Consider the following 21854-nt stretch of genomic DNA (forward strand, 5'->3'; position numbering starts at 1 on the left):
TTTTATAACCTTAACTGGATTTCACTCATACCTTCTCTGGGTATAAGAGCATACTGAGAATATACAGGTCATTACTTGATTTTTTTTTTAAATTAGATCTGTGAATTCCTAGATGCAGGTCAGCACTTGATCTGCAATTAACAGTTCTACTGGGGTGGTAAAGGGATTTGACCAGGGTCACTTGTCCAGCTTGCATCCAAGATAGGGTTTGAACTTGGGTCTTCTTTCCCCAAGGCCACCCAATTATATATTATTTAATACCTCCTCTTTGTATACTGCCTTATTAAATGTAAATGTGTAGTAAGCATTTTGCTTTTATTTTGGATAATTCATTTTCACTTTCTTGTTCAAATGTTAGGTCATCTTTTTTTTTTGCTAGATGGCTCTTGACACAGTTATTGATTCATTGAGTCTTTTCAGGTCTATAGCACCTACAATTATTTACTGTCACCTCTGAGATGCTAAAATCTTTATTATAAAAATAAATATCGCCTACTGTAACTTAAGAAGTTTTTCACAGATGGCCCCTGCACCTGGAATTTGGTGGATCTATTTGACTAGTAATTGGGGAGAAAGCCATGAGTATACTTTAGTTAGATGTTCTCATACTCTTAAGTATCAGGCACGATGTCGGATATATAAGCACATAAAAAGATAGTCCTCCAGGAGTTTATAATTGAATGAGGGAAGATCACATATAAAAGGAAGCTGAAAAGCATGAGTGGAAGGGAGATGACCCTTAGCCTTGGCAAGGTAGAGCCATCTTAAAGTAGTTCAGCCATTGGGAAATAAAGAGATGTATGTGCTTGAGTCCATTCCTTAAGTGTTGTAGAGGTTTTAGAAGGCTTGTCTCCCTCCATTTCCAGTCAGGGGTAAAGAGTAGTGATAGCAAGTAAAAACAGTTCTGTAAAAGTGTCACAGAAATGAGAGCTCAAGAGTGTTCCGTAGTGTCAAATGGAGGAAAAAAGTGTGTGTGTGTGTGTGTGGGGGGGGGTGAGGTCTTGTGCTGCATTTATAGGTAGGTGACTTCCAGGAAGAGTTAGTTCCCAGTGCATTCTGACATTTTGGGGGTCATTTGGGTTCAATTCTGCATGTTTTATTCTCAAATGAGGTTGAAAAGTACTGTTAGGATTGGTGAAGAACCTAGAGTGTCTAGCATGCATATTGGTTGTGAAGGAATTAGGGATGTTTAGCTTGGAGAAGGAAGACTCAAGGGGAACATGTTAACTGTCTTCCAGTATTTTAAATAGGGATTCAAGATATGTTTTATTGGGCCCAAGAGGGTAGAACTAGGAGCAATAGACATCAACACAGATAAGTTTAGACTTGATATTTAGAAAAAAAAGCTTTCTTAGAGAAGAGATGGTAGGCTTCCTTTCCTTAGAAGTCGAGGCCAGATAACAATTTGTTGGGTATATTATAATGGTGATTCTTTGACTGTTGAAGTTCCTTTCAACTCACAGATTCTTGGCATACACACAGATATATATGCATGCTTTTGGGTATAGATTTTATATACACACATATGTATGTGTTGCATCCCTCAAAGAAATGTGAGATACTTGAAGTCAAGAGATTATTTTATGTTTATCTTTTTATTCCTAGTGCCAGGCACATAGTCGGCACTTTTTCAAAAGGCATATTGATTAATTGATCTTTAAAATGAAGGAGTTAGATTTTCCCTGGGACTTTCCAGCTCTAAATCCAGTGGTCTTTATAGGCTCCACAAAGAATCTGAGGCTCTAAATTCTGTCTAAATTCAGGTACAAAAGGGGTGGGTTTAGGATAAGTAGTCATCTTGAGTAATAGAGTGATTATTAAAGCACATAATAAAGGAAGAAGCTGTTGGTTTTAGTGATGATAAGAAAATGTTGGTGGAGTCTTCATGCAAAATCCTGTGAGATATAGTAGTTTTTTAGTCTAACAGGACTGATGGAGGAACAGTCATAGCCTAGTCCTGTACTTAGTAGGAATTTAATAAATGCATGTTGATTGTTTTTTCAACTAATTTCAAAATAAATTCCATTTATTACTTCCATACCCAAAACATAGCTCATTCTCAACAGGAAATATCTTTAATAAAAAGCTTTTTTCATTTTCCTGGTCAGAGTAAACCTTTAATTCCTGAATTTTTTTCTCAATAAAATGTCAGTAAATGAAAAAAGCTATTTCATAATATAGACATTATTTAGTTATTCTGAAATGCTTTGTCTATTTAAAGAATAGCTACAGCTGAAATATATGTTAGCAAATGTAATCATTGCTTCTATTCAAGAGAGATTAAGCAAATGTTGTTTTGGGATTTAATAGGTCCAAAGGACTATTGCTAAGCAGATTCAGATGGTCAAACAGATTGGAAGAGGTCGCTATGGGGAAGTTTGGATGGGAAAGTGGCGTGGTGAAAAGGTAGCTGTGAAAGTATTCTTCACCACTGAGGAGGCCAGCTGGTTCAGAGAGACAGAAATATATCAGACAGTCTTGATGAGGCATGAAAATATTTTGGGTGAGTAAAAATCAGTATAACAATGTTCTGCATTTGTTTTCTAGTTGGAAAACTTTCTTTAGAAAATTTTGTTTATTACGATATATGAACGACATAGAACTATTTACTTATCTTCTCGGTGTTGGCCTAGCAATTAGTCCTGCAGTGCAAGGGGTCCTCAGAATAAATGGTCAGTGTTTGAAGATATTAGACTGAAAGGAAAGGGATCCTTTGAAAAAGAATTGCTTCAAAGACTAGAAATTAAAACTCAATGATACTACTTAGTTTATCTTGGAACCATCTTATGTCAAGTTATTCTAACAGAGGTGCCTTTTTAAAAAATTAGGCAAAGTTATGCAAAATGCCTTTTTCTGTGTTTTCAGTGGATCAATGATCTCATTAAGATGGGTATTTTCTTCTTTGGTATGGATTCATGCCATATCATATTACAGTCTACATTCATCCATAGAAGTCTCCTGGAAGTGTTGAGAGTTTACTCTGAGTCTTTTCATATTTCAAGGGTCCCATTATGGCACTTGGACTGAACATTTGTTATCCCTTCTTCTCTATACATAGCCAGATCACTTCCTTTTTCTGTGAAACAAATAGCTTTGCGGTTTACATACTACTTCTCTTGCATGAACCAAAGTTGGCCTATCCCATTCTGTCCTATACATTTTTGATTCTTATACGATTGTGAGAAATGATATTTTGTGATTCATGGTCATATAACAGCACTGTTAAGAATATTGATGTTAAGAAGACAAGTTTTGAAGTAGGGAATAGTGTTGAACCAGTGAAATTGCTAGGTATTTTCTCCAAGTGAGATTCAGCCTGCTGCCTTCCTATTAAATACTGGGCCCAGCTTCAGGATACATCAGTAATTCTGGTACATAATGATTACATAACACTTCATGAATTCTATCTACATAGTTAGTTTTTATCAAGAATTCATTTTCTTCATAATCATCTTAGACTAAACTAATCTGGCTTAAATTTTTCAAAAAAGTGTTTATAAACAGATTAGTTTGGTTAGATGGATTAATTTTCTGGTCTTTATTTAGTGAAGTTTTCTTCTATTCACAGGATCATACAATTTCAGAGTTAGAAAGAACTGGAAAAAAAGATCCCCATCCATCAGCTAACCCTTTCTTAAAAGAATACTAATAAGAAGGAGTCCAATTCCAATTTGGGGTGGCTCTGATTCTTATGAAATTTCTCTTCCAAATGAAATATATATTTTTATAACCTCTCCATTTTTTCTAGCTCTGTATTCTTTGACCAAGAAGAAGTTTTATCTCTCTTTCACATGATACTCTCTCTACCCTCCTCCTAAATACCCTGCCAAATATTCAATGGAGTAATATTCCTGGTTTTTTCAACCAGGTTTCATTTTTATTGACCTCTAAAAACATTCAATTTTTCAGCTGTCCCACTCTGAATTTTTTTCTAGTTTTTTACCAAACTTTAAAAATGATGATCTGATTTGAACATATCAAATGTTGATGACCAGATTAGGGTACTATGAGACTCTAGCAAATGCTGTATTTCTAAAAGTAGTTTAAGATCAAATTATTTCTTGGCTGTCATGTCATCCAGCTGATTTTAATTGAATGTACAGTCCACTAAGAGTCTTACATAATTTTTCAGTTTACTGTTGTTGAGCCATGAACTAAAGATGATCTCTATTAAATTTTGTAGTTTTAGATTTGATTCAATCTTCCAGCCTCTCAAAACCTTTGTGAATCCTGTCAATCAGTGTTAACTATGTTTACCAGGATTGTGCTTTCTACTAAGGTACTATGAATGTCATCTACACTTTTTATCTCTTGTCATTGATAAAAATGTTAAACAAAAGAGATCCAAGAATAGGTTCCTGGAACACTCTACTGAAGACCTTACATGTTGACAGTAAATCATTAATAACTAAATAAGGAATCACTCATTGAAGCAGTTCCTTTATCCTTCCAGTTATATTATTATTCTGCACCCATCTTTCTATGTCTTCTCCAAGAATATCATAATTGCTAGAGTGGAATCAGATTATATCTTATAGTTTCCTCTTATCTATAAGATTAGATTTAAATGAACTGTTATTGATTAAACCATATTCGCTCTTCTGAATTATAGTAATTATGATAACCTAAACAAATTGGCACACCTTTGGAATAATTTGCCAATTAATTGCCAATAAAATATAACATACTATATTTTATTTATTCCTTCTCTTCTTTTATTTGGTTTTTCTTAAATTAATAGTATTAAAGTTTTAATAAACCACAAGAAATAGATGTGAAACAGATGTGAAACAAAAGTAATACATGGGTCCTACTAATCTCAAACAATGTGCATTATATTACTGAAAGTATTGAGAAAGAACTAATCTCTCAACATTGTGTTTCTTTTTTCTTCATTTTTTTAGGATTTATTGCTGCAGATATCAAAGGAACAGGGTCCTATACACAACTATTCCTAATCACAGACTACCATGAGAATGGGTCCTTGTATGATTATCTGAAGTCCACTACGTTAGATACCAAAGCAATGTTGAAGTTGGCCTATTCTTCAGTCAGTGGCCTATGCCACTTGCATACAGAGATCTTTAGTACTCGAGGAAAACCAGCAATTGCACATCGTGATCTGAAAAGTAAGAACATCCTGGTGAAGAAAAATGGAGCATGCTGTATAGCTGATCTGGGATTGGCAGTTAAGTTCATTAGGTTAGTATCTAAGCAGCTGGACAAGAGTTTTAGAGTCATAAATAGAGTGATGTATTTGGAAGGTACCTTAGAGATACATAATCTGCTCCAACCCTTTAGATTTTGGTTAGTCAAAGATCTCATAGTGAGTCTATGTAAGAATTTGGATTAGAACCTTGTTCTATTGCTCCTTATACATTTGGTCTTCATTTCCATATATCCTACCTTGCTTTTTACATATGGCATAATTTGACACTCTTTTTTTTCAGAACTTCAGGAAGTAATGACAAGTTTTTGAAGCTTCCATCTTTAATTTAAAATAGCTTTCTTTGTAACTAAAAAATGTTTTTTGTGTCAGTGATATCTTTGTGCTTTTCATCATTGACCAAAACTTGGGTATCGGGTGTAAAGAGCATACTTGACTTTGTAAACAACATCTCCTCTTCCTCCTCCTTCCCCCCTCCCCTCTTATATCTTCCTCCTTTTCCTCCTCCTCCTCTTTATCCTCTACATATGCTTCGGGAATCTTTTCTGGAGTCTAGCATGGAAAGTGTGAAAATTAAGACAGTGGCCAAAAACTGGAAAACAAAATCTGGAACAAGCTCAGTAAGTTGGGGTTGACTGAGATGACTGAGACAAAGGTCTCTTAAACATAATGAAAATAAAGAGAAAATAGGGTAAATCTTCATATCAAGGACTTTAGTTAGATGTGAAATGTAATTTCCAAGGAAGTTTCTTTAAATCAGAAAGTTAGAGGTGCCTTCTTTTTAGATTTTAAAATAACTCAGGAAGTCGAATTTGTCTTATATTTTTAGATTTAAACTTACTTAGATCTATGAAGTAGATGTTTTTTAAGTGACTTCCAAAAGTTTCCAATGTTATTTTATGGGGCACTATGGAATCATCTTACAGTCATCACATAGCTCAGTACCCTAGGACTAAAGGGTGGCAAAGAAATATTCCAATTAACTGATTCAAACCTTGCTATTTATAGAACATTCCCTTTTGTAGAGTAAACCACATTGAAGGACAAGTCTAATTGTTCTTTAGAGTTTTCTATATACATATATACAAATACAAAGAGAGACATATATGTTTGAATAGTCATATTAACATATACACATGTTTTATACCTAGCTTTGTGTATGGATATCCACACCACATACATATTCCTGCTATTGATTAGTTGTATAATCATTGGACTTTACTTTTCTCATCTATGAGATGATGGATTTATTCTAAATGATCTCTGCTATCTCTTTCAATTGTAAAACATCTACAATGTTTTGGATTTCAAAGTTTGGAAATAGTTTTCAGGCTTGTTGACTGGTGACAAACCTTGTTTTGATTTCTTCTGTTTTCTGTCACTTTTCTTCAGTGTTTCAACTTCCAAAAATATATATTTTTATGTTTCAGCAAAAGTTGTTGTATTACTAACATAGTAAGTTGGTCATAATTCAGAATTTTTACCCTGTTCATATATGTGTGTGTGTGTGTTTTTATGTGTATGTATGTATATATACACAATATATATATATATGTGTGTGTGTGTGTGTGTGTGTGTATGTGTATATATACACAAATACAAGCATACACAAAATTATTAGAATCTGGTCTTGGTTAAGAGAGAAAACCATAGTTTCTTAAGATGGCTTAAAAGAAGATGATTTGTGGATTGCAGGAGACAAAATTTAACAACAAATTTAATTTATAGCATCATAGAACTAGATCCAGAAGGAATTTTTAAGAATTATAGTCCAATATTGAGGAGACTAATGCCTAGGGAGGGGATATGATTCGACCCAAGATCACACTATTAGTAGAGAGCCAAGATTTCAACCCAGGTCCTCCAGCTCTACATTGAAAATGTTAAAATTTAGACATTGGTTAAATGTCTATGTGTAAAATATTGTGTTAGACCTTTGCTACCATTTGGAAGATTAAATGGAAAAGTCTTTCCTCTCAAGGGGGTCAACCTCCTTGTGGAGGAATGGTAGTAGTTGTAATATACTAGAGTAAGGGGTCAAAATGTCCCAGGAAAGTTTGAAGAAGGAAATAATGTTTGAGCTGGGAATATCACCTTCAAAGAGGTGAGCTAAACTCCAAAAGAAGAAAAGAATTGTGACAAAAGAAATGATGAAATATCACTTTTCAAAATTACTTATAAGGAATATGATACTTTGCAACAATTTTATATGAATAATATATAATATAACTTCTCTAGTTATTATTTTGTGAGCAATTATATGGGATGTGCAATTAACTTGCTTTGCAAAATTCTAGTCTCTTAAATATAGTTAAGACATTTCATTATGAAGGATTTTCATGACAGATTCAAAGGTATTACATTCTGACCTTGGAGTCTAGAGATTTAGCTTAAATACTACCCTCTAGATAATAGTGCTTTAAACATTGACAGGTCAGTTAATGTCAAAAACTCAGTTTCCTCATCTCTAAAAGAGAGATAATAATGATTCTATGACCTAAACACAGCGTTATTGGGAGAAAAGTGCCTTACAGATCTTAAAGGATTAGAGAAATGTATTATAATAGTAATTACTTTAATTACTATAAATTTCTTGGATATAAAAATCTAATATTCATCAAATACTTATTGAGTATTTACTAGTAAATTCATAAAAGTGCAATTGAATGTTTATGGAATAAAAAATGAAGCAAGAAATCATTGTATCTCAGAGTTTAAAGGAGCTTTCAGAAGTCATCCAACTCAGTCTACTCCTGAAAAATGGACAAATGGAAACCCAACTTTTATTTCAAAGACCTCCAATGAGGGAAATGTTAGGGAGGCATATTGTGAAATATTAATTTTGAAACAACTCTAGTCTGCTATTGTCAAAAATAAATTTGATGATTCAAGTTAAAATTTTGAGTGTTGTAAGGGATCTTCAAAGCTCTCTATTTCAAATAATAATCCAGTCTGGATTTGAAGGGTTAAATTATATGGCTTCACCTCCTTAATTTCTTCCTTGTTTATTTGTAGTGATACCAGTCTGCTTCTGAGATGGGAAAACTCATTGGAAATTTAGGAATTTTTGGTGGGAAACAAATTTGTATGATGTTTTAGGAATAAAATAAGATTTTAAAATTATGAATAGATATAAATAGTTCAGGACTTAGATATTATTGAAAGATAGAAAAATTCAATTTAAAATTTGTTGCATTTAAAAAATTACAGATTCATGTACTTAATTTCAAAAGCTCATAGATTAAATTAATGAGGTCAAGTCTATATCTTTTTAAATCTATATTTTTATGATTTATTCCTTTTTTATTTTTTCACCTCTACTCTTCACTCCACTTCCAATCCCATTATGCACAAAGCCAACAAATGAAACCTCCCTCATCCAAAGATGTGTTTTCATCCCTCAGTTTAAAGTCCTTCAAGTCTATTGGGTAAAGTTGAAACTTTTTAATGTGATATCAGATTTATGTCATACTTCTCCCCACCAAATACTCTATATTCAGTGAAAAGGAATACATACCCTCTTCCTCCTGGCTTTCCTCCCTCAAGGTCTTTTGCTCCAAGTTTTATGCCTGGAAGGAGTATTACTCTTTGTCATTGTTCATTGAAATTCAGTGCATCCTTTAAATAAAATGCCTCAATGAAAAACCTGCCCATTTCCTATGGAAATGCTTGCAAAGCACTTTTTACATTTCTCCTGGGCTTATATAATATCAATTTTTAAATTGCATGTATTCATTTTTGAGCCTACACTAAGGAATAGGGATGATTGGGAACCCATGTTTGTGGAGTTCAATCTTTGGCAGCTCTAAGGACTTGAGAAGGCCAGATTGGACCAGTTTCTTGTGGAAGGTACTGTGACAGATACTGTCAGTTTTTGTTTTTTTTTTGCAAAGTTTGGAAAGGAACAAAAAAAAGGGGTGACCAGCAAATGATGGATTTTGGATGAAAAAAAAACAAGCTAATAAGTCTCCTAAAAATAGGGAAGGTTGTGGCCTCTGTCAATGGAGGGAGAATTTACAATGATGCAATCACAAATCTTTGAAGTAAGTATGTGTTGCTCCTTGTAAGGTAATGAGAGGACAACCTTGTATTAACTCCAACCCTAAGCACAGTGATCTGCCATGGAGCTATTGTTATAAATACTTATAGTCATAAATACTGAGAAATAGTAATTCTTCCTTAAGATTTTCCAAATGATTATCTTACAGCAGTTTGATAAGATAGAGGTATTTGATCCATTCTGTAGATGAGGAAAATTGGTTTCACAAACTCTAAGCCTGTGGTCACAAAATTAGTAGTCTTAACTATAATTCAAACAAGTTTCTTGAATGAAGTCCAGCTTCCCTGTTTAGAAAATCAAGGTCATATTGATTGAAATGAAATCATTGGGGCAGCTAGGTGTTGGAGTGGATAGAGCACTGCCCCAGAGTCAGGAGGACCTGAGTTCAAATGTGACCTCAGACACTTAATAATTATTTAGCTGTGTGGCCTTGGGCAAGTCACTTACCCCCATTGCCTTTAATTAAACAAAATGAAATCATTACCTGTGAAATAGCTGTATTAGTTTTGTGCAAGAGAGTCGGTATATCTTGTAGGAGAGAGCTAGAAAGCAGTCAAATAGACCTAATTTCAAGTTTGGTCTTAAAATTCTTAATATACTGTGACCGTGGGCCAATGGTTTATAGTTTCTGAACTACAAGGATATAAAGTTTCTTCCTAAGAATTTCTCCATTTTGAAACAATCACAGGTCCAGGATTAAAAGAATAATAATAATCAGCACAATTTTTTTAGCAATTTCTGGAAGGAATACTTAGGAAAAACATGTAACAGAGAGTAAATTGTATTATGTAAATGGAATGCAGTCAAGAAACCTATACGTTAAGCTCATTTCTGCTTAAACTAGGAGCTCAAGTTATTGTTTTTCCTTTTTCCATGACAGGAAGAAAGGAAGGAAGGAAGGAAAGAAGGAAAACCAAGATAGAACCAGATGAAAACCATAAAGCCTTCCACTGTCAAATTCTAGGACTGGAATGAAATCTGGGCCTTGTTCTCATTCATGCCTCTCTTGAGTATTTTGAAGAAGTAGATATTTTTTTACTTCTTCAGGCCTCTTATAATAGCAAATCTGCTAAATTGTGAATCTGAGAAGAGCTGTTTTTAAACATTTAATGAATATTTGATAGTTACCGACTGCATTAGTTTAATGCTAATGAAATCCCAAATGTTACTAGTTGCATTCCTGTTGAATTTTATCTTCACTCTTGCCTGAATTTAAATATTGCATATAGGCTCAGCCAAGTAAACTTTTCAAAGCAGTGTTTCCTCTGCAGGTTATTTTATTTCAGGATTTTTGACCTTGATCTAACTCTAAATTGATTTTGATGTCAGTGTTGTGCTTTCCCCTCAGTGACACCAATGAAGTGGACATCCCACCCAACACTCGAGTTGGCACCAAACGTTATATGCCACCTGAGGTGCTAGATGAGAGTCTGAATCGGAGCCACTTCCAGTCCTATATCATGGCAGATATGTATAGCTTTGGCCTTGTTCTGTGGGAAATTGCCCGGAGTTGTGTGTCTGGTGGTAAGTAACCACATTGGCATTGGCATTCCACAAAGATATGATCCTCAAAAATTTAAAACTGAATTTATTTCCATCCATACCTCCTGATCTTCTATCAGACAGAAGCTTATGCTTTGAGACTTCTATAAATTATATGGTTCCTAGACCATTCATTTATTTCGTATAGGGAAGGAAATGATCTCTCCCAGTATGGGTCAATAACTGCTCTAGTATTTATAATCTTATAGAAAGCACTGCATCGAGTGCAGAGGGGACACGAGGCTTTTTCATTGTCTCACAGCGCGAGGATGCTATAGAGGTAGTTCTTGAATCTAGGATATCTTGTCTGCTTGCAGGAAAGTTTCCAATCCATTCATTAGTCTGTTGATTCCATTAAAAAAATGACCCTCTTTTGGGGGGGGGCAGTTTATGACCAAGGAGGAGATGGAGAACATTAAAAACAAACAAGATAATTTTGATTACATTAAATTAAAAAGCTTTTGCACAGACAAAATCACTGTAATCAAGATCAAAAGAAATGTAGTAAATTGGGAAACAATCTTTACAACTAGGATTTCTGACAAAGGGCTCATTTCTAAAATACATCAAGAACTTTGTCAAACTTTCACAAAAAAGAGCCATTACCCAACTGACAAATGGTCAAAGGATATGCAAAAGTAATTTACAGTTGAGGAAATCAAAGCGATCCATAGTCATATGAAAAATTGTAAATCATTCATTTTTATACAAATGCAAATTAAAGCTTCTCTGAGATACCACCATACACCTCTCAGACCTCTCAGATCCAGAAAGGACAGTGATCAACGTTGGAAGGGATGTGCGAAATCTGGGATACTAATACACACCATCATGAAATTGCCATACAATACTGATGAACTTCTCTGGACAACCAAATTTTAACATAATTTTCCATAAACCCTCATGACTGATGGAATCAAAAGTGTTGATCAGAGCTACAAGTGTACACAGACAGACCTCTGTTATGTTGCTGGCAGAGTTGCCTGGCAGCAAACACCATATCAACTGTTCCTTGATCCTTTCTGAAGCCACACTGATTCTCAGGGAGATGACCATCTAACAGGTGAAGGATCAGTTTATTGAGAAGGACTCTGTCAAGAATCTTACATAAATGACTAAACGAGAAATACCCTTGTGATTGTCCTAGGACAATCTATTCCCTTTACCTTACCTTACCTTTATAAAGATGGGTAATGGAGGCATCCTTGAATTCCTGGAGGATAACCTCTTCATACCATATAATCTGGAAAATTTTGAATCCTTTACCTTGTAGATCTCAGTTGAAACAGAATCAGTACCACGGGCTTTACAACACCCCAGTAGTCAGGAGCATGTTAACTTTGATCATGTCAGTTCTTTGGGAGAGTGGTTTCAAACTTAAAGTAATTTCTACATGACAATTTGTCTCCAAAATTCACTTCTAAATTTGCTATAACCAATGGATTAATTACTTTAGCTTCCCTTTGGCTGCCTTTCATTCTATATCGCTTCAAACAGATTACTTGGGCCATTATGCCATAATTGCAGAAACATGGCCTTTAGCTTTCAGACTTCTGGCACTTGAGATTCTGACCTCTTAAAAGTCATGGAGATACAGCCATTTCAAATAGTCTTCCAGCTAAAGCTGAAAAGAATGGACATGACAGAGGCAGAAGCAATAGCAAGGGAGTGTGCTCTCATTTTAGGGCTTCAGGGGAGAGAGAGGTAGAGTCTCATGGCTCCCTGGAACTTAATTTCCTTGTTCAAGCACAACTCCTATAGATAACAGGAGTAACTAACTATTGAACAAATTCTAGTTTCAGCTCAGTAAGTAAACATGTTATTTTGTGTTTGAATATATTTGAACTAGTGACAGAATGTGCAGTTTCCAAAGTCATCGGTTATGCATGCTGCCTATGCTTATAAGAGTCAGATTTTTTTTTTACTAGTCCCAGTCAACTTTGTTATAGACCTTGCAAACCTGAACAATGGCAGCTAAGGTCAAATGGTTTGTAATAGGAACTAATTTATAAAATACTATAGAAAGAAAAATAGAAGATAATAAGGAATAGCACCTTGTAAAACAACAGGGGCCAGGGCAAGGATAAAGAAGTCACAGAAAGCTTGGTGAGAAATCCAGTGAAGCAGTTTATTCCAAGATCATTTAAAGATGAAGTGAGAAAATTTTCAAAATAGAAAAATGAAGATTTCTAGAGATTTCTGTAATAAATTTTTTCTCCATAAATGGCAGTATAATATATTTGTACTCCATCTTAGAGCCCCTGGCACACATCATAAGGAGATAAAAATGGTACTGAATAAAGACAAAAAAATGTAATTGGACTAAACAAAGGGGAGATTCATGTTGGAGGAAATCCAATTTGAGGATATTAAGTCCAAGAAGAATCCATTCTTTCCTGAGTCCTAGTCAATCATTTTGTGGGCAGCCACCCTCAGCAAAAATCAATCAGTAAATATTTCAGTTCTCTTCACAAGGCATCAGGACTGTACTGTCATTGAAGCATACACTTGAGATGCTCTCAGACAAAAATCTACATCCTTCTAACCTCATTAAATCAATCAGGATGCCTTGCCAATGAGTTAGAGAACTCCCTGATGAACTCCTCTTAAATAATAAGTTTTTGTCCTTTGGGGGGGGCAAGGAGTAATTTGACAATCTGGTGATATCTGTGGAACTCTTCTCAGAATAAAGGTTTTAATTGTATAAAATAAAATACATTTGAATAGAAAAGAAGCAAATGCATAAAATAGCTATCACTACATATTTTAAACAATTTTCATACTTCAGGTTATAAATGTAAATAGAGGTAACAGAAGAGGATATGTTTTCTGGTACCCCTCAGCCCCTGTAAAGGATTTACATCCTGGGTAAATTATGACTGCATCATTAAAGAGAGAACCCATAGCAATGAGATCATAGTCTACATTGACATATTGAAGAATTATATTTCTAGTAATGGAAAGCATGGCATAAGAAGATAGATGGCTGCTTTTGAACTCAGGAAGACCTCCATTCATATTCTGAACTTGGATGCTTTAGTCTGTATGACCCTAGGCAAGTCACAGCCTTTCACTATTTTTAAGATAGAGGTGTCAAATATGTAGATCAACACATGTGCCCAAACCTGGTTACCTAACATGTTATTATTTAAAATTTGTAACTAAATAAAAACAACAAAATTTAGATGAAATTACATTTAAAAATTATATCGGTATCTGACAGAGAAACTTGTGTAGTTGAGTTTCCCCCAAACCCCCTTTTCTCTTTGACATCTCTACTGTCAGGTAAGTCTCTAAAAATCTTAAGTTATAGCTGAGTCATTAGTGAGAAACACTCCAGAAGTTCCCTACCAATCAATTAGTATATCTGAATTTTTAAAAATAATTTTTAGGGGAATAAGTAACTGTTGGCCTTTAGGACAATATGGAGACCATTTTTCAAAGATGACTCAAGATTTTGTATATAATTATTAATAAAAAAGAACAGAATGTTATTGAAAAGAAAGCAATCCTCCTATCCTTTCTAAGTGCATTGAAGTCAGAAAGCAAATGCGAAAGAGATATACCTGTAGCATGCACCATCATATCCCACTATATTTTTTACAATGGGAAGTATCTGCTCTTTCCTCAAGTTGACTACTTTCTGAAGTGACATGAATCCTAGTTCTTATAGTGATAATAGATATGAGATCACACTTTTCATAAATTTGGAGTTTATTGAACCAAAATTTGGTCATTGTAAACATGACTTGAGTTCTCATCATGCAGATTCTAATTCAGTAACCCTTGAGTATTAGACTTTCAGTAAAACTTTGCTAACCTGTTCCTTTTTGCTGTGCTTGTCTCTAGACATTATTTTTTTTATAACATTGCCCATGGAATACTCTTCCCAAATTCACCTTTTGGGTTCCATTGAAGTCTCTTTCTTCTTTCATGACTCGGATCATGTGACATTTGCTCTATGAAACCTTTCCTGATTTCTCACTCCCCCTAAACAGAAAGTGATTATTTCTTATCTTTGATTTCTCAGAATCCTTTTCCTTGGGCTATCCCTCATCTTGCTTAAAAGTGCTCCCATAGCATCACTTGGATACATGATTTTTCCTCTCTACTAAATAATAGAGGGTTTTAATTGCAGAGAGTGAGTGCTATCTTTGAATAACCCTGTTTCATGTCTTATAAATAATTGGATAAATATAAAAGCAGTTTATTGCCATGCAAAAAATTTTATAAAGTAATTACAAATTAATTTTGTTATTAGACTGAAGCATCAGAAAAGAATAAATATCTAATAGTGATGGTTCTGTAAAACTTGTTTTCCTTTTTGAAGGTCCTAAAGAATTCTTTATTTTAAATAGGAAAGAATTTCAGTCTACACTACTTGGTTTCATGCCTGTTGGTCTCCATTTTGCTTCTCCAAATTAGTACTGGACAGTTCAGCATAGTGAAGAGCAAGTTGGTCTTGAGTCTTAAAGGGGTTCCTGAAGATGACACATAATGGCTTTAAACACCTGAGCAGGTCATTTAAACTTGCCGTGACCACAAGTGACTTCCTAAGCTATAAATTTCAAACTGTTAGGAGATTGATTCGGTAGAGCTCCCTGCAGCGATAAAATCAAAACTACAGATCTTCCTTCCCCAAGAAAAATATGTACTAATGAGTGCAGTTATATTGATAGTTACTTTTTTATATGATTTTAGCTCTTGCCCCTCCCTTCAAGCCCCCTCCTTTCAGTTAAAGAATTGAACAAAATTATTCTTGCTTTTCTAGGAATAGTAGAAGAATACCAGATTCCGTACTATGACCTGGTACCCAATGACCCCTCTTTTGACGATATGAGGGAGATTGTTTGCATCAGAAAACTCCGTCCATCCTTTCCCAACAGGTGGAGTAGTGATGAGGTATGGAAGAAAGACCTGTCCTTGTGGGACTGGTAACATCTGACCGGTTTTGTTTAGAAAGTCTATTGTTGAAGAATAATCCTCAATGCAATGCTTCTTTTTAAAAGAGATTTTGTTAGGCAAGTGTAACAAAGAAACTTAGGAGAATCAAAGCCCAGAGTGTGAACTTTCTGTTACATCACTGCTAAATAATGCTGACATTTTATTTCTTATATTTTGTCAGCTACATCAAGAATATTTCCATGATGGGGTGGCTAGGTGGTGCAGTGGAAAAAGCACCGGCCCTGGAGTCAGGAGTACCTGGGTTCAAATCCGGTCTCAGACACTTAACAATTACATAGCTCTGTGGCCTTGGGCAAGCCACTTAACCCCATTTGCCTTGCAACCCCCCCCCCAAAAAAAAAGAATATTTCCGTGAGGTTTTTTTGATATATTGATTTTATCAATGATTCCCTCACACACAAAGTTGATGTAACCATTTCTGTGATCCAAAAGATCAATATACTCACAAGTGAAGCTTTTACTTAATATCTTGTAGATAGGCAAAATATAAATTCAGAAGGAATATGGTGCACACGACATTCAAAAGTACAAGAAGCAGACTGAATTTTTTAATGTTCTAATATATCTATGTTAACAACATACGAAATGAGAAAGAAATGAGCTCAGTTGAGAAATGGTAGGTTCTCACTTGGCAGTGGTATAGCAATAGAGGCAGAGGTATATTAGCATGTGAACTTCTTTCTAGCACTGATTGGATCAGTGGCGCCTGAGCTCCTTTCCATCTCTTGGGTCCTATGATTTTGAGAATGGTCACTCAGTATGACTGATAAACAGGCAATGCAACGTAATGTGAAAACTGGCCAGGGGAAAAGGAAGTAGAGTGAAACAAGAAAAGTTTAGCTTTGGGGTTGACATGAATAGATTCAGAGAAGCTATTTGGTCATGTCATCCATCCCTTTACTAAATTTCTCACAGAGCAGTATTCTTTTCCTCATGCCAATATGCATTTTTCTTGATTCTACATGAGTGTATTCTCAGTTTGCCTTCCTAACTCAAATCTCCAACTTGATGGTAGTGGCGCTAAATTCTTGTATGTTTTGTGTGTGTGTGTGTGTGTGTGTGTGTGTGTGTGTGTGTGTATGTGTGAATACATATAAGTATGTGTCTATACATAGATATGCATTTATCTAGATGATAGATATGGATAAAAAACTGCTGTTAATAAGTTATTTTTCAGGGGAAAATGTTTTTTTCCGTTTGCTTTTATTAAAGGACCTGTAGGTATTTCTTTTCTAATTATGACATATCATGTGGAATAAGTGTCAATTTCAAAATCATAGAATTTTGCAGTTAAAAGGGATTTCACAGCCTCAGACACTTAATCATTACCTAATTTTGTGTCCTTGGGCAAGTCATTTAACCCCATTGCCTTGCAAAAAAAAAAAAAAAAAAAAGGGTTATCAGTAGCCAAGTGGTTTGGATCAAATCTCTAAAATGGTGCCCCCCATAACACCTACAAGAAATATGACCATCCACGCTCTCTTCCACCAAGGATTTCTAATGAGTTAAGATAAGTAGTCACTGTTATACCATGCATGAGTATTGGAGGTCATGCCTGTGATTCAAGGAAGAGATTATTAATTTTGTTCAATAGTACAATTTAATATGGTTATTGTAGTAGGCAGCTGTAATTTGTGAATTAGCATCCTTTGTGTCACATGCAAAAGAGTTAGACAAAAAGAGTTAACACTTAAAAGGTGTTGTAAACAATCTGGGAGTATGCCATTGAACCACACAATTCTCCTGAAATTTTTATATTTATTTAACACTGCATTACAAAACCAGTATGCTATAGGCAGCAAAACCACCTGTCTGGATCTATCACAACATGAAACACATAGAGGCTATGCATTAATCCTTTAATCTTCTATCAAAATAAAACTAAGGGTTTTTGAACCTGTACAGTTTAAAGGAGAAATAACGTTTTTTTCTAGTCAGACTTCAGAGATTCTAAGAAGTAACACCGATGATCATAGCATTCTCCTAATTGTACTCTAATATCCTCATTTCTTTTCCCCACAGTGTCTACGGCAGATGGGGAAACTAATGACGGAATGCTGGGCCCACAATCCTTCATCCCGTCTCACAGCTCTTCGGGTTAAGAAAACACTTGCCAGAATGTCAGAATCGTAGAACATTAAACTCTTGATTGAAGGGAGAAAGTAAACATCCTGGAGACAGCCAACACATTTTTTTTTCCTTTTGTTGGCAAAGCAGAAGATGTTAAAGTTCTTTCCATAGTACAAATCTTGAATGACACCCTGCTCCTGAGCAGGATCAGGCCACTTGCTCTCAGGGAAAACCCTGGACAAAGAGTGACATTGCCAATCACAGGCTCAAGGAGCCTGTTTGCAGGTAGGGAAGACCACTTGGGTAACTGTTGCAAAAATGATACATATTGCTTTCTGTGAAAGTCTTGTATTTGGAATGTTTAAAGAAAAAATACTTTAATTTTTTTTCAAAATAATATACTATAAACATATTCTGTTGCAGTCAAAATTACACATGAAGGACAACTATCTAAAAATAGTGCCTGAAGGAAAAACAGAATTATTTTGTTTTCCATTTGTGAAAATATGGCATTCCAAGCAAAACTCAAAATAGTCTGTGATGTTTGATAAGTTGTAAAATACCTTAAAAGCCACCTTTCTCCTGCCTCCAAAGACCACTTTGCTTAGGGCCAGATGTGAGAGATCAGTGTCCCAGCTAGGATAACTACCAACCCAACTGACTGATAACTGATCATGATTTCACGTATCTGCAACTGGTCTTTGATAGTTTCATGGAATATGAAACCATCACACCAATGCAGTTTATAGAACTTGGGTCAAAAGAAATAAATTGCCTGGGTCTTGTTCAGAAACATCTCAGGTTTCTGACTGTGCTAAGCAATTGCTAACGAAAGTACTCCCTTTTCTTTAAACTGAAATGAAGATTTTTTCCCCTATTTTTAAAACTAATTATGGATGTGATAGAAGACTCAGCCTAAGTTTAGCTCTTCCTGAAGGAAAGATCACTAATAAGTGAAATTATCATCCACTGAGATGAAGAGAAGGTGCATCAGAAGGGAGATTTTACTCTGTTGTTGAGTAGGCAAACTAAATTACAATGTTTATTTATGCAAAAGAGCCAAACAAGCACAAAAGTGAATGTCTTGCACAGTGTTTTTCTTATTAAAAACGGGAGAGAGGAGGAGGCCAAGGAGGAGTTTGTGAGATTAAAATAAAGGAATTCTGGCTACATATAGAGCTTTCCAAAGGAACAGCAGAGAACTTATAAATGCTCCCAAATATAATGACTGCTGGGATTTCTTTTACATGTATATTGTTTCTGCATCCCAGGGGATATATATTTTTTGACTTCACATTCAGGATGTTGACCTGATTTATTTTATTTTGTTTTAATCTGTTGAGGTGTGGTTCACTTTTAATTTATTTCTTCCTAAGACCTTTGTCAATTTCCAAATCCACCTCCTCAACTTTTGGTTTGTAATTTTTGAGTTTCGTGGATAATTTCAATATCAGAATCAATATTCCCCAGAAAAACTAGTAGAACTTTTTAGAATAGCCATTCTCCTCAACTCAACAGAATAGCATTTCCTTCTCTGTTTCCATGATTTTCTCAGAAGGAGGGTAATTGGAGAAAATGGTAAATTCCTTGGCTTTTAGCTATCTTCTAAGGCGGTCATCCCAAGAAACTCTAGGGGGCAGTATGATGTCATGCATTTTTTCCATAGAAGTATTCATTGAGACTTCAGAGACAAAAAGATTGCTGAAAACTTGACAACTGTTGCAAAAAATCAAACAGAATTTTTTTTCCTTCATCTGGTGATTTGTTTCTTCCAGAAAATAAATCCTCTAAAAGTAGTTGTGAGGTCTGCTTACCATGCTGATGACATTGCCCTGTGTTCATTATTTTGTAATTCATTGTTCTGTACTTTCCATCCAGATTTTATCACAGTTGGAAAGAAGCACTTCTTTTCGCTGCTGTTTTTCTTCCTTTTTTTAATTAAAGAGGAGGTTGTGGATAGCTTGTTTTTGAATAAAATATAAAGGTCTAAAAGCTGCTTTAGTCCTAATAACTAAAAGAAACTCAGTAGAAACTGAAATGCCAGATATTAGTATAAGATATTATTCATTTTTCTTTTTGTGAAAATATTCTGTTCATTACATCACAACAGTTAAACTTACTTTGAGGTTAATATATATATATATATATATATCTAATTTGTAGAAAACTTTTATATGTGAAGGCCAACTTGTTCAGAGACAAATGGCAGTGAAACAGGAAAGTATTTGTAAAGGGGTTTTCTGGCCGCAGCACATTAATTGCTCAGGTCTTTCCTAAATTAAACCTCTGTTATTTCCCTTAAGAAATGTCCTTTCCTCCTGATCAACTCCCAAGTAACCTTTGAATCCAAGCCAGAATAATTTCTCTAAAATTAAAACTCAAGCCCACTTTGAGACAACATGAATCCTCTGAAGTCATGAGTCATTTGGAGTAATGGAGAAATTGAAAAGTGGGTTTTGATGTTTATTTTAGAGTTGCTAACAAAAATAGCAATAGGGAATAACTGATTACTTATACCTATACATATTGTAAGGGTTATTTAGTCTGTTGAATCAAGGCAAATTATAGTTCCTTTTATAATCTCCAACCTCAATCACTGTAAAAAGTATTAAGATACTAATTAGATACTAAAGAAAAAGACCTATTAGAGCTTATTTTATGTTAAAATTTATAATAGCAATTTATGAAGAATTTTCCCCTTTGTCACAAAAACCATATTTAGGGTAATTGTTTTAGCAATCAAACTACTTATAAAACAGTATAGGATAGAATAATTTTATTTTTATGAAAGCTCTTGCAGCTGGGTGAATGTTCAACACAGAAGAAGGAGGGAGTAACCTGGAAAATGTTTCTATCAGATGATTGTTTACTTTCAGGATTATTCTTAATTACAAGCTAATTTAAACTTTCTCCCCTCCCCTCCCCTCAAAAGAAGGGATTCTAGAATTTCAGTTGGTAGATAATATAATGTTTATATGTTAAGATGTTCAGGTTTATGTGTGTATATGTATGTGTAATGTACACATATATGTGTGTATGTATGTATAAATATGTTTAATTTGTAGTCTGGAATAACTCCAGTATGTGGATTAAGGAGTAAAATATTTTGAATGATAAATCACTAAATGAAGCATAATATTTATTTATAATATACATAGATTGTTAAATTTTAAGTTGTGATTCTCCAAAAAAGTTTATGAAGAAACAGACCTTTGGCATTTCAGGAAAAAAAATAAAACCATATAATACTATAAACAAGCCTTAATGACCATCCCTTTCTTGTGCAAAGCCTGAGGGAGGCAGCCTTGTTCTGTCTAGTGCTCACAGATTCTGTTTCCTGGGACCGAGGTCAGCTTTATTTTAATGCTTTCTTCACAATTGCAACTTGTCAGGGATGATAACTACATTTCAGTGCCTGAAGACTTTTTCTATGTGTTCGATTAGAAACAGCAATGTTTTGTGTTCTGAGTATTTTCCAGTACATCTTTTTATTGGAATGTATGTGTAAAGGTATTAAGAAAATGGTGATTTTGAAAACTTGATGATGTAATTTAAATTCCAGGTGTGTAGGGAAACAGTGGTGTAGAAGTTGCAGTCCAGGAAAGAGCATCAGAAGAGATGGCATGTAGCACTTATGATTTCTCCTATTAATAAAGAATGCCATTTCTTTTGGAGTAAGCTTGGTGGCTTTGTAAAAGTTTTTTTTTTAATTTGTTTCAAAAAAAAAAGACTCATTTGTAATCTTTGGGGAACCAGTGCCTTAATGAATCTGTATATACTGTAATTATTCAGAAATAGGGAACAAAGTTATATTGTATTTGGTACAAATTGTATATGTCTTTGTTTTAACATTCCCCTCAAATAAAATGGTCTCATTCTCCCCATGGAAAGAACAATCTGTGACATCTCTTTTTTGAAAAATAGCAGTTTGTTTCATTTTGTATTATATTTTCATGTGATACATTTTTACATACTCAAATATTGATTGAAAAGTGGATTGAAGGAAGAAGATAAACAATGCAAAGTTTTATTTCCTTTACCAACACATAA

At 34.5% G+C, this 21854-nt stretch overlaps 1 protein-coding gene across 2 annotated transcripts in view; it reads left to right on the plus strand.

The window, feature by feature from the left end:
- Nucleotides 1–21809, plus strand: part of BMPR1B (bone morphogenetic protein receptor type 1B) — a 465626-nt gene extending 443817 nt beyond the window's left edge. Inside the window, exons 10-14 of one of the 2 annotated variants that reach the window (XM_074228070.1) lie at nucleotides 2311–2503; nucleotides 4905–5202; nucleotides 10576–10751; nucleotides 15541–15671; nucleotides 17757–21808. In XM_074228070.1, the coding sequence (XP_074084171.1) occupies nucleotides 2311–2503; nucleotides 4905–5202; nucleotides 10576–10751; nucleotides 15541–15671; nucleotides 17757–17867 (909 nt within the window). In that variant the 3' untranslated portion in view covers nucleotides 17868–21808. Of the gene's footprint in view, nucleotides 1–2310; nucleotides 2504–4904; nucleotides 5203–10575; nucleotides 10752–15540; nucleotides 15672–17756 lie in introns of both variants that reach the window. The other variant, XM_074228071.1, reaches the window with a different exon arrangement.
- Nucleotides 21810–21854: the final 45 nt, after the last annotated feature.

This window comes from Macrotis lagotis, chromosome 3, assembly GCF_037893015.1.
Source record: "Macrotis lagotis isolate mMagLag1 chromosome 3, bilby.v1.9.chrom.fasta, whole genome shotgun sequence".
NCBI classification, from domain to species: domain Eukaryota; kingdom Metazoa; phylum Chordata; class Mammalia; order Peramelemorphia; family Peramelidae; genus Macrotis; species Macrotis lagotis.